The sequence below is a fragment of the Pseudopodoces humilis genome, chromosome 3 (genome assembly GCF_049639895.1).
Source record: "Pseudopodoces humilis isolate 2021_Gansu_Grassland_sample_001 chromosome 3, ASM4963989v1, whole genome shotgun sequence".
NCBI classification, from domain to species: domain Eukaryota; kingdom Metazoa; phylum Chordata; class Aves; order Passeriformes; family Paridae; genus Pseudopodoces; species Pseudopodoces humilis.
In genome coordinates this window covers 72,617,464-72,631,495 of record NC_142202.1, presented here as the reverse complement: position 1 = coordinate 72,631,495, position 14,032 = coordinate 72,617,464, and the positions used below count along the sequence as shown (strand labels likewise).

The 14,032-nt window shown below is 34.0% G+C and overlaps 1 protein-coding gene across 2 annotated transcripts in view; it reads left to right on the top strand.

Annotated features, from left to right (window-relative positions):
* Positions 1–14,032, top strand: part of GRIK2 (glutamate ionotropic receptor kainate type subunit 2) — a 364,036-nt gene that overhangs the window by 312,398 nt on the left and 37,606 nt on the right. For both annotated transcript variants that reach the window (XM_005518233.2, XM_088052479.1), the window contains one exon: positions 12,448–12,673. In XM_005518233.2, coding sequence (XP_005518290.1) covers positions 12,448–12,673 — 226 coding nt within the window. The remainder of the gene's footprint in view (positions 1–12,447; positions 12,674–14,032) is intronic.

Below are 14,032 nucleotides of genomic sequence, written 5' to 3'. Positions count from 1 at the left end.
ATTTAGCTCAAAATGAGGGAAACAAATAGAGAGTAATTAGAATGTAAAGAAAATATTATAATTACATTACTGTGGTTTGTATACCATTCTTTTGTTTGGTGTTTCTTTAGACATAGTAATTGCCTTCTTACATTTTTTTATTTACAGTAAAAACACTGCAAGGGATAAAGTTAGCTATAGAATATATTTGCTAGAAAAATACAATCATAGCATTATGGCAAATACTGTCATGATCTGAATGGAAAGCGTGGGCTAATTGACAGATACTATCACATCCGTCATGATGAACATGAATATACTTTTCCCAGAGATCTTCAGTAAGCTGTCATGTTCCAAAAAGGTGCAGTGCAACTTTGTCATATAAACATAAACCAGAATCAAATTAATAAGATTTAAATATCTGTCTCCTTGAGAAATAATATTATCTTATGATAAGTTAAAAATTCTTTCTGGAGCTACACATCTCAAAGCAGGTCATTTTTCCTTATTAAGTTACTTGTTGACAGAAAATGTCTTTAACTTATCTGCAGCTATTTATTTCAAAATGAACTTAGGGTGCATGTGTCCAGCTGCTGGTCCAGGTGCCCATTAGAGAAACCTTTCATTTGAATTAGCACATTTTAAGCAAATTCAGCAGATGATTAATACTCAAAATAAATATGAAACTATTTCCTTACTTGCCCAAGCAACTTCATCCACTTTGTTGTGTTTAAAATTGTTTGTGCTGTCACTGCTTTGGCTGCTTTTCTGCTTGGCATGTGCAGGGAAATCATGTTTGTGGTTTTGCTAAAACATATTTTCCAACACAATGGCTTTCAAATTCATAGGTGATCTCTTTAACCCTATCTGTGAGTAGTGAAGGGGTCACCCAAAGGGTCACCCAAAATAATATAGTCATGATAACACATTGACAGTGGCATCAGTTATGTGCTAAAATGCAATCACAAACACTATCAGTGCAAATGTTAATTTTTGTCAAAGTGTGCAGGAACAAGATGTAGTGGGATAAATAGTATGGTAAACAATGCAGAATGAGTTCAATGAGTTTTCTGTGCTTTCAGTCTATTTTTGTTTTCATTGCAATTTTTTTCAGTCTTATATAATACATGTGAACAGCAAAGCATTAAGTCAGTCACCGGTAATGTTGTTAGCTTTTTAAATTGAAACTTAATACATATTTACTTATTGTTTATTGGAGGTTTCTAAAATGGTTGCTCATAAATTAGTTTTCATAAAATTCCCTAGAATGGAATTTTCTCAAATATTTCAGTCAAAACAAAATAAGGAACTGAGTCTAACATTGTAGGCCCAGTTGCTGTTATTATTGGAAACTGTTCAGCAAAATAATTTGAAGCATCCTGAAAAGGCTGTCTTGTTTTCGTAAGCAGATCAGCAGAGATAATAACATAAATTTATCTAAATTCAACTAAATGGATTCTCAAACTACATCAGAAATTTGGTTTCCCATTAGCTGTTTACTAGATGAATAAAAAAAGAACTACTTTTCTGCCCAACTGATAAATTTACTGACAGCTTGACAGAGGAAATAGAATGATGCAAAGCTACACCCAGTGATTCCATGAAGGAAATGTCTAGAACAATTGGTAGTTGCAAATTCATAGAATTATTGCATGATTTGGGTGAGAAGAACCCTAAAGTTCATCTAGTTATAACTCCCTTACAATCATTAATAGTAAATTTTCTAGGAGTTATCACATACCAGCCTACACAATATTTTTTTAGATGGCTCATAGAATTCCACTAGACCACATCATTACATTTCAAATATCTGTTCCTTCTCTTGACTTTATTTCAGAACTTGGATGTCAGAGTCCACAGAGTAATTATTTCAAGACATGTTTGAAATGTTTCATTATTGATAAAAAATTCTGCTCTGCCCCCAAAATGAACAGATTATAATTGTTTTTATCATGTGCAACAATAAATACATGGATACTGAATAAAATTTCAGTTAATATTAAGAAGTCTTTTACTGCAACAATCAGTAGAAATATTTAGTTAGAAAGCTTAAAATGTCACTAAAGTATCTCTGGATACATCCCACATAATATGATCTTGCTGAGTAACAGAGAAAATTTTTATGACAGCTGAGGAATTATCCATTAAAAATTTTTTTTTCCTAAAAATAAAAAAATGCCATGTTTAAATTTGGCTTATTATTATTTCTTAATTGTTCTGTCAACTGAAATTGATATGAAATATGATTTTTTCCATCAGTCTGTTCACTTTTTTCCTAATACACCAATATCTAAAAATTTTGAAATGTTTTTGAAAGCTTAGTTTATCACTGAAATTTCACATTATTGCTCACTTAGAAAAAGAAAAAAAGTAAAGATTGAGGGAAGGTCGTACCAGCCCAGCTACTTATTGTCTTGTTCTGGCTGGTATCACTCAAAGTTGGTATCACTCAAAGTTAGTATCACTTAAACTTTGATTTTTGTAATTGAAGACGATGTTTAATGAGACTACAGTCGGACCTGTTTGCATCATAAAGTACACAGAGAAAAGTCAGAAAATGAGAAGAAGTAAGTGGTGGCAGTGCTTTTCACTGTGATCTTTCCAAGAATTCAGGACAACTAATGTGAACAGAACATCTATAATGTTAAGGGTTCAATGTTGAGGCCATACCATGTGACAGAAACTTCCTGGTGCAAACATGAGGAGCACTCTACTGTTGTCACAGGAAAAAGTATCTGTTCCTACAGCCAATGCTAAATGTGTTCAAATTAAAATGCCTTTTGCAATTTAAAGTTGAATCTAACTTAAAGAAGATATAGTAGCCAGGGTTCTACTGAAACTGCAAACTATGTATTTATAGTCAGATTTTGGGCAGCACAAGTTTCTTCAGTTTATATAGGGTAGTGGAAATACAGTGTGTGAACTTTTCACTGATGTTGCTTTTGATTTTCCTTTACATAAATATAGGAAATAGAGAAATTTTTGATTTAGTAGTTTCAGAAGATCACACATGAGAGTGCTACTCAAAATGATACTTTTTCTTCCCCCCCCCAGGACTGGTTCTGCACAGTTCAGTTATATTATGGCATTTGTATGAGCCATAATTAAGTAATTGGTACAGGATTAGTCAGAGAAATCTTAGAATAATCTATGACTGAGTGTTGGTGTATTATTTAACATTAACATGACTGATTTAAATCACTGGGTGGTCAAACAAATTGGTAATTTGTTTTCATGTTTTCATTCACTGGAAAATTTCAGTTTATTGCTGCTAATTTTGAGCAATTATTCTGAAAATAATTCAAATAGACCAGTTAATAATGCTGGAAAGTGAATTCTTTCTCCCTGTTCTGCCATACACTTGTTCTGACTGTTTCAAATTAGAACTTAGTCTTCAAAAGCTGTACTATATCCCTTTCTCTGTTGAACTACATTTATACTGTCTGGACTCACTACAAATGTCCAAATTCCAGGATGCAAATAAGCTCATTTATTTTATTTTGCTCTAACTCTTGACACGTTGTATGGTTTTGTCAGCAATTCAATTTTCTCCTTCAACTTCTGGTAAGATGGGAAGGGGCTGTATATATACCAGTACTAAAAAGTACTCAAAAATACATCTTATAACTCTGCTATTGTCTGTATTTTCTGTATGGATCATTAACAAAAAAATATGTAAATTCATTTAGGTGTTTAGATGAATTCTTCATGATGTATTCATCAGGAACCAATCTGGCTGAAAAGTTTATCTGTTATTTACCGTAACTTTTAATTCCAGATATTTTAGGGGTTTTTTTTATTATTATTCTTTCTATTGTTGGAGGGAAGCAGCTCCTTAAGAGCTATGTTGCTTAACTTCTCAAGTACATTGTTTAGGAAACTAAAGGTGTTTAAAGATAAAACTGCCAGAATTATTCCAAGATCTGACATATTTGCTAACAAAAAATTCTTCTGATCAATATCCCATCACTCCTCTACACCTTTGAGAACAACCACATATGGCATCAATCCTGCTTGCCTGAATTAACTCCAATTTTCTAGTCACCAAGGTCAGGAAAGTACAGAGAAAGACTCAGCTGTTAGCACATATGGTCCAATGTGGTTGGTAATTTACTGTGTGTAATAAAAAAGTACAGAATGCTAAACCCAAATCCCACAGCAAAATACCTCAGTGGTGGCTTATGCTAATGTATAGACAACAAATATTTTACATCAGCTATTTTGTGATGAAATAATGAAAATTATTGGCCGTTTTGGATGTAAAGAGGTTTTTTATGTCTGTCAACAGAACTGATAGGTCAACTTATTAGGAGAAAAAGCCCGGTCTGTGCAGCAAGGCTGATTTTGATGACTATCGTTACAAGCAATAGTTAATGCTACTTCTTGCTGCTTGAGTGGTGCCATTAGGAAAAAATGACAGTGCTTAGTTTTTGAAACCTGTGCAGACAATGAAATAGTATTTGTTTATAACTATGTTTTCTTGGGGAAAAGACCAGTAATAATTAATGGGTTTTCTGTCTCTTCTGCTCATTCAAAATCTTTGACCAAAGTAATGCTGAGTTTGGCTTCTAATGTTGTCAAATAAGTTTATATCAAATCTCAACAGCAACAGTATTTTGAGAACAGCACATACTAATTATGCTTTGAATATTGCACAAACATCTCTCAAATAGGTACAAATGCTGTGAGAATACGTTTGTTAAAATTTTGGCATTGTGACAAATTCTCGCTCTATTAGAGGTAATATTTAAAGTAATATTTGTGACCTTCATGCTCAGTTCAAATGATAAAACTATGCAGTCAGTGCTTTTGGAAAATGAGATTGTTTTCAGATACAGTGCAAATGAAGTGTGGAGTTCCGTATGTGCAATTTGTATCTAAGAACATGCAGTGAGCAAAAACAGGTTTATCTTTACAAACATCCAGAATATAGGATATGCTTTAGAAACAGACTAAGTTTGATTAAATTCTTATTACTATTTATAAGGGAAGAAACCTGCAGAAATGTGAGATATATGACACTTGTCATCTTACACACTATTTTACAAGAAGAGCTCTTGTGATAGTTATTATTCAGTAGAGGACTATGTATTATTCTGGTATAAAAGGCAAGAAAGTTTTCTGAAATCCATTAGTGATTTTGGAGCTTTGAAGTCTTTACCTATTTCCAGGTCAAAGCTGATAGCAAAAACTTATTTCAATAACATTAGGGTTTGGGGCTTTTTATCTGTAAGTTATTTGAAATATTTAACATTTGTTCAAAATCTTTGGGTTTTAAAACAAAAAGTCAGCACAATCAGGGCAAGAGTGAAAATGTCTTTCTCTGAGCACTGCATTTTTCATTCTTTGTAGCTCCATTCTTGGCAGAAACACCTTTCCTCTTTTCATTTGTGCTCTATGGACCATAAAAACTGCCATTATGGAGGAGAGAAAGCTGTATGCATTACTTTTATTGTTTTTATGCTGACACAACAAAATCTAAATTGTCTGGTTCACTTAGGGGTTTTCAGGCCTCAGTGGTTCTGAAAAAAAAAGGGGAAAAAAAAGAAGAAACAAAGTAGAAAAATAATACTCTGAGGTCAAAGGGTTATTGTGAATGAGACCAAGATGAAAAAAGAGAGTGTCTTTCATTTTTCTGTGATTGAGAAGTAGCTAGTCTAAAAGTTCTAGGAGACAATAAAGAAAATATTGTATTAAAGAGATTGGTATTTATAACTACTTGCTAAATTGTTCCAAAAATTAGATGAAGTATTATACTTCATCAATACTCAGAAGCCCACTTGAATTAAGTTTATCTGTTGGGTGATAGAGGACAGCTGAGCTGATTTAAGTCTGGATTGTGCATGGTATTGTATTATCCTGTGGAGGCATCAGGTGCAGATATGCAATTAAGACCAAATTGTCTTTTACACACAACGTGCTCAGCTATGTCAAAATCACTAATTATAATGCTTTAGCTGCCTCAAAAATAGTGGTTTTGGAGTGTAGAATTAGCCAAGTATTATGAGAAACTGGAAATTGTTTTGGTCATTAAAAAAAAAAAGTAAATGTACTATTTAAAACAAAGTATCTTCAGCAAGATGTGCAGTGGTTTATGAAAGTTAAAAATTAAGTGTGGAAAGCTAAAAAAAATAATAATGTGTCATCACTTATTCTAATTCTTGTATTTATCACTATTTCCTTATATTACTTATATTATATTACTGTTCAGAAGTCCCAGTAATGGATCATTGTTGTCCACTTCAGAAACATTGAGTTGTTTGGAGGAAACAGTACTGTTCAAAAGAGTTCAGTTTCATATTAAGAACTGGAAGAGGTGGATCAGTGTACACAGATATACATTGCATAAAAACTAAAGTATATGAGGTACACAATGGAGATAACATATCATCAGTCATTGATAGGTATTTGAACAGTAGCAATCAGCCTTCACGAAATTTCCATTTGGTGAGACTAAAGGCAGGTGAACAGTGTATTTATGTTTCTGTACAATTTATTTTCATTTATTCTACTGTTCAAATTCTTTCTGATAGCCTTATCTTTGAGTTTTGCTGTATTTATAATACTTCAGGAGAATTACAGGATTCCTAAAGCATTCTTTACCTTAGGCTATTTGTTCTCTCAGTTTTAAGCTTGTCACACTATGATTTGAAATGTATTCCATTAATTAACTTTGTTGATTTCTCTATTAATGGTACTAATTCTCTGTGGCCTAAAATACTGGACACATATCCCAGTTATTTTAAAATGTCTATGCACAGTAAGAGGATTGACTATAATATTTGTTTCACCTAAATTTGACATCTAGCTTTCTTATGTTTAGAAAAACTCTTGAGATACATTAGTACTTTTGCCATTATTAAGAACATCAGAAATGTATTTTCTAGTTTATTTCACAGCTGTGTAGATTTAGGTCATATGTCAAAACAAAATGCCAACTTTACAAAAAAGAATAAGGAATGAATAAAATAACTTACTACATGAACAGTTAAGTTTCGATTCCTATACTCATGTTCAGGATTTCCAAAGGGTTATGTATGAAACAACTGGGATGAGCCTAATTGAGCTGCAGAGGAATGAAGGGGAAAAAAAGTCAGGAAAACACATTCTTCTGGGTAATGATGTGTTTACCTTTGGCTGTATGTATGAACCACAAAAATTCACAATGCTTTTGGGGTTTGTTTGTTTTGTTTCTTTTGGGTTTTTTGTTTTTTATTTTGTGGGTTTTTTTTTTTTCCAAAACAGGAAATTATATATTTCCTTTTGTTTTCTTGAAATTGTTCAAGGTCAAAATTTGAAATGTCTCCAGAAGCTCCTTAATTATTGTACATAAGTTCACAATGATAAGGAATCAAAGAAATCCATGAAAACTCAAAGTTGGAAGGGATCTCTAGAGGTCCCGTACTCTTGTTAGAGGAGATCTGATTTTCTAATTGAAACCAACTTATTCAGGGTGCATGCAACATTAATTTATTCGGAGTTACTGAATATTGAGTTATTAAGCTGTCTCAAATATTTCCAGTGAGTTGATTCTATGACTTCTCTGAGCTACATGTTCCAATACTTAGTTTTTCTCATGGTGAAGAATTTTTCCCTTATATACTCAGGGTATTTCTCATTATCAGTGCTGGCTGTTGCCTCTTATGCTGACACCACACATCCTAATGAAGACAGTACCTTCAGCTTCTCTCTAACATTCTCTTTAGGTAATGGAAGAAGGTGATTATATTATCTGTAAGCCTTGCATTCTAGGAACAACACCGTTTTATATAAGTCTTTCTTTGTAAGTTAAGATCTCCAATCTTCTGATCACTTTGGTGGGCACTATCTAATTTTAACATGTCTTTGGACTCAGAGAACGAAAACTGGACACAGCATTCTTGATGTGGCTTGACAAATGCCAGGTATTGTGGATTAATCACTTCCCTATTTCTGGGCTTGGCTATAGTCTGTTGATATTGCCTGCAGTCAGTCAGCTTTCCTGCTACAGAGATGGGCTGCTTACTTGCATTCTGTTAGCTCTCTTCTTGGGACCATAAGTCCTTTTCAGCTAAGATTCACTCCCACCAGCCAATTTCCAGCCAGTGTGGATGCTTGGGAGTACTTTTTCCCAGCACTGGAATTTAAATTTCTTAAATCTCATGCATTTCCTGTTATGCTAATTTCCAAGCCTTTTGTGACCTATCTGTGCAGTAGCTCCTTCTTTCAGTATTTCTGCCTCTCCTCTCTGTTTTGTGTCATCCACAAACTTGATAAGGCTGCTTTTGGTACCATTTTCCCAACAGCTTGTAAAAATAGTGAGTGGTATCAGGTCTAGGACTGACCCCTGAGATAGTCAAACCTTGACAAGATGCTAATCTGGTTTGAGATGTTAACTACCACTTTCTCTGCCATTTCTCCACCTGTAGTTGCTCCATCTGTCCAGTCCCTATCCTTCCAGGTTGTCATCAAAGATGTTCTGAGAGACCATGTTAGACACCTTGATAAGGCTCATTGGTTTTTTTGAAATCTCTTTTCATATGTCATATTTTTGTCAGTGCAGATGCATAAGTGATGAGCTTGGTGAAGTCATTCAGAGGTGGCATTTCATAGTTTGTCCATTACATAAGGTCAGAATGAATGGGCATTGTTCCTTTGGCTTTAAAAAAATCCACGAATCCACCTTAAGAAAAGTGACTTATGTCCACTAAGCATGCAATGCACAGGAAAACAAAAGTCACAAAGCAGTTATACTCAGCATCATGAATAGAAAATACTGTAGTAGGGCACCGTCTCTGGGTTTTTTCCCTCACATAATGACTGTGATGATTTAATTCTCATGTGGTGGAGAGTGCTTTCATAAAATATATCAGAACTGGGTTGATGACATTTTTTTTTTCTCACAATTTAATCTTAATTACCTTCAGTCTTTCCTTACTTACTACAGACTCTTTTGATTTTAAATATTGCATGGGTGAAAGCAAAGTTGAAGCATTTTCTGTGGCACTTAAATGCTTTTAGAAGCCAGGAAAGAAGTTGTAAGCTATCATTAAAATAAAAATCTCCATTAATGGATCTGTAATTTTTCCTTTGTAGAGAAATGTCATTATTAATCTGGCACATTTTTACTGTGCATTTATCCACTCTTGACTTGTATCATGAGGTTTGCTTCCATGTACTTTGATCCTTGCTTATTCTGTCATATTTTCAACATTCTGATATTTTTCTAATCTTGTGGCCCAGAGTCCTGCTGACAAGTATTTCTTTCCAAGTCAGAGCTCCAGGATGGAGCAGTAAGTAAAACATTACTGACAATGACTCATTCTGTTTCCAGAGCCATATTTTACATAGCATTAGACTATGACTAACTTAGAGCCTTCGCCATGGTTCCAGTTGTGGTCCCTGACGAGCACAGTTATCTTCTTTCCAATGATGTTTAATTCATGAATGCTGAGTATGACACTGATGGTATTCTCTGAATGTCATTTGAGAACTACCATTTCATGCATCATGTTTGATGCTGAAATAAGTTTCTAGATTTGCTTAATTTTTTCATTTCCAGCTTTCCTATGAGTTAGTTCTCTTTTTTCTTCCAGTTAAATTGAAGGCATAGGCAGCTTTCTTACTACTCTACCTTGTCTTCAGCACTCCTGAGGTAACACAAGCATGGTAAATCATGTCACCACAAGTCATCTTATACAAGCATCATTTCTGGGTGATTTCAAGTTAGGTTGGATGTCCCAACAGTGATTTCCAGCTAGATGAAACAATATGGTTAACTAACACAGGATAAAATAATACACTTAATTGATGGAGTATATAGGTTGATTAGCCAGATTGATTTGCACACAGTGAAAGAAGGTGGAAACAATGTAAATTGCAGCATCTGCTTCTCACAGTATGAATGATACAGTCATAACAACAGGAAGCATGTTGGAGTGTCATTATCTTTAATTCAATGTCAACTGGGCTCCTGATGCTTTTCATTGTTCTGACTTCTTGATTTTCACAATGAGTCTGCTGAGTATTTTGGCAAACACAGGACAACTATTTGTGGTAATATATATTCCTAAATCAAATGAAGAAGGTTGCATAATTTCAAATTGAAAAAAAAAATCTCTTGCGCATTAAAAAAACTGCAAAAACAAAGGGTTCAGAAGTAGAGTGGCATTATTCCTTGGCATAATTTCAGCTTTTAGGGGTGGAAGAAAGTAGTGCAAAAGCATTCACATTTGTGCACTTTCTGTTACCCTTGTCAACTTTACAGTGGTGAGCCATGTGCACTAGTATTCACGGTTTTGTCTCCTCTTCTTAATTAATCATTAATCAGACTCTTTTAATGTTTTTGTTTCATTTTAATTATTCCAGTAAATGAGCTGTCCTCTGCAGGAGGTTTCTCTGATTTTGTTGATGACCTTCTTTCTTGTCTTTTCAATAGTAGCAGTGGTTTCATCCTAGCTGATTAAATCAGTCATCATAATATGAACACTTCGTCCTTTAAAGGATATTGTATTTCTTTTCACATGTTCTAGTGATTGAGTAGAAAGCAACCATTCCCCTTGCTATTATTTTTTCATCCCGAAGTTTGTTTTTTTCTCAACAAAAATAGTAAAATACATACGCATTACAGTTCCTTCTCTACTTTTTTTGTTGTATCCCATTTGTCTTTTTCTTTTCCTTCCCCTACTACATGTCAGCAATGTGCATCTAAGCATTTACTAAAATTATTTTCTCTGCCTATATTGCTCAGATTATTTATAGTAGCTAAAATATTTACTGGGGTAAAGACTGTATGATAAAAGAATTAAATAAGGGTACTCAGTAAAATTTTGCAAATAATGAAAAAAAAATTATTTCCAACCTGTCTGTATTGCACATTAACTTAGATTTCTACAGAGCTGATGTGCATTTCTTCAAGTATATTATGCTACAGTGTAACACTAAATGCTAGCAAGGTTTATTTGATTTCAAAATACAAGCAGTATGAGGAGAGACCCTATCTATTTGGTCATCTCTATTCTGCATTCTCTATGTTCACAGAATATTTTGAAGAAAAATGTCTTCTTCTTTCATTGTTGCTAAAATCTTTTGCACTCTGGCCCACATTATGTTCAATACAATAACAATTTACATAATGCAGAGCCTTTAAAGTCTTCAGTTTTGGCATTGACACTAAACTTAGTTCAAATGCTTGATTTGCTAAGTCTCCAGGCATAGCAAAAGAATTCTTGGGTTGTATCAGTAGGGGGACAAAGTAATCTCTTTTTTCCTAAATAAATGTTCTTTTCATTCCAATACACTGCTAATTCTCTTTTGGGCGAGAAATTCTGACTGCCAATCATCTGAATTTGAGAAATGATTGTAGTGTCAATCTTTGTTTAATATTTCTTCCAGAGCTGATGGCAGAAATATATTTAAGACTCACATTAAAAGAGGAAAGACACCTTAAAAAGTCTGATAATACTAGTGTTTACATGATATTTCTACATTTTATTTGTTAGGCAAAATTTAACATTACAGAGAAATTTTTGATACATCTCGAGTTTGCAGTGTTATTAAACAGATGGGACAAATGGGTTATAAAATGTTCAGTATTTCTAATAACTTCAGTTTGTCCAGTCATTACGATCTCTTAAGCACTGTGTTTTACAAAAATGAGAGAAGGTAATTACCTTCTTTTTAAACCAGCTCAGGTGAAAAAAAGGAAGCAACTCCTCTGTAGTTGCACAGCAACAATTTCTTCCAAACTATGACTCCTTTGTCCCAAATTACTGATTCCCTTCCTACCACAGCAGTTCTTTGTATTCTAGAAATATTAAATCAGAAAACACATATTCATTTTTAGGACTTCCAGAAGTCCATTTCTGCAAGGCAAACTAGCCTTATCATGACCAGAGGGTGATATTATCTCTTACTTAAAGTCTTTCTCCAAGTATTTTTGTCATGTACAATAGATAAAATGCTATCTTCATGAACCTCTCCTTCACAACTGTTTTCTCCGCACACTGCCATCTGTAAGTGCTTTGATTACTTCAGATTGCCATGCTGTGCATTAGGTTTTCAGAACTGTTCAGTTGAGTGATTGAAATAACAGCAAAATTTCACTATTTCACTTGTACCAGAATCCACATATTCTCCCACAAAATTCAACAACATAGTTGATTATCTTTGTTAGAGTTAAATACTTAATAGTTTTCCACTGACCTGAATTACTTGTAGGCCTTCCTTCTGCATAAAAAACATAGAAACAATAAAAAGAGATAAACAACAGATATTTCACATTTGATAAAGTGTCCAGTTGTTTATTTTCACATGGTGAAGATGAGAAGTACAGCTGAGATGAAAGGCACAGGAATCCTTAGAAAATTGCCTTGGTAAAACCTGACACAGTAAAATCCGAGAGGAGATCAATGTGCAAATTGAGAGTTTGCTTTCACTCGTATAAGCATATTATTCTTATTCATATTGCATTTAATATTTGCCTTTCAGAAATCCAAAATCTCCACTTATGACAAGATGTGGGCCTTCATGAGCAGCAGGAGGCAGTCAGTACTTGTCAAAAGTAATGAAGAAGGTATCCAACGCGTGCTTACCTCTGACTACGCATTTTTAATGGAGTCGACAACCATTGAGTTTGTCACACAGAGGAACTGTAACCTTACACAGATTGGAGGCCTGATAGACTCCAAAGGTTACGGCGTTGGAACTCCCATGGGTAGGTGATATGTCAACCACTTGTTCTCTGTTCATTAATCTTAGTTCCTGCTGCAGCAGTATGGGAAATATCCTATACACTGTTCCTTTCTCTACGTTCCCAGCATTCACCTTTATTTTCTTTTTCCCAACCAGGCACAATACATATTTTGTGAGTTTATGGATTTTGTTGTATTTTCCAAACAAAACAGTAGTTACTTTATAAATGGTTTGATATTTTCATATGATAAATTTGTCTTACTTGGTGCCTTCCATATGTTCAACAACAATAGCAGCAAAAGTACTTTTCACAGAACTTTATTTTATAAAAAAAAGTTTTAAAGATGTTTATCTCTGTGTTCAGAGAATGAAGTCCTATTAGTGGAAGACTTACATTAGCAAATGGGGCTGATTCTTTTAAAGTGAGAGGGTTAATCGCTGAGATTGCTAAAAGAGGAGGAAAGATTCCATACCGTGCCACAAAACAAAACAAATATTGATTTAGCCTTGTGGGATATGGTTTGCATACTGGCTTGGCAATTCCAATCCTTTAAGACTTTTCCTGGTCAGCTGCTTTTTACTAAGTATAAAACTTTAGTTGCAAGATTACAGTCCAACTACAGGTGTTAGCTTGGCTGTAGCTTGGCTCCTAGAATCCACAGAATGGGATTCAGCAAGAAATGAGTACCCATTGAGTGCAGTGATTTTGTCAAGGACATGAGGTGAAGATGTGGGATTAGATTTCAGAACAGATGGGAACAAAAACGGTGTGACACAAAAGTTGTGAGTACCGCACAATTATTCTACTTAACATTGTAAAGTTGTTCTGCTGACTTATTTCTCAGGCAAATATTTATTTAAACTTCATTTTGAACAATAATTTATCATTTTGTGATTTATGCAGATATACTTTTATTTTTCTGAGATAGGTCTTAAGTTTGGTACTGTTTTTATCTGTGTTAATAACATATGTTACATCATTGTAATGGGAAAGTTGTGTCCAGTAGTACAAATCAAGCACATAGAATTTTAAGAAATAAAGATTACTGGCATATCTTGGACAAAGAGGTACCTAGTATTATCAAATACAGATTTGCCTATATGTTGAATATATTACTTCAATAACATCTTTGCAATTGTCATTATTTCAGTAGTTTTCTATTTAATGGACACCTGCTGAAGAAATTATGATTCTGCTCATTCTGTCTTTTAATAGTTAGTTGTTAGGAATCTAGTTTGATTCATACCAATTTTTCCACCCTGTTCTATTGTGGCTCTTGTATTGCTGAATATGTTCTATAGACGTGCAAGTGACAGAATGGACTGGACTTCAGTCCTGCTGGTCTTTTTGGCATCTTATATTTTCTTATTTATATGCCCT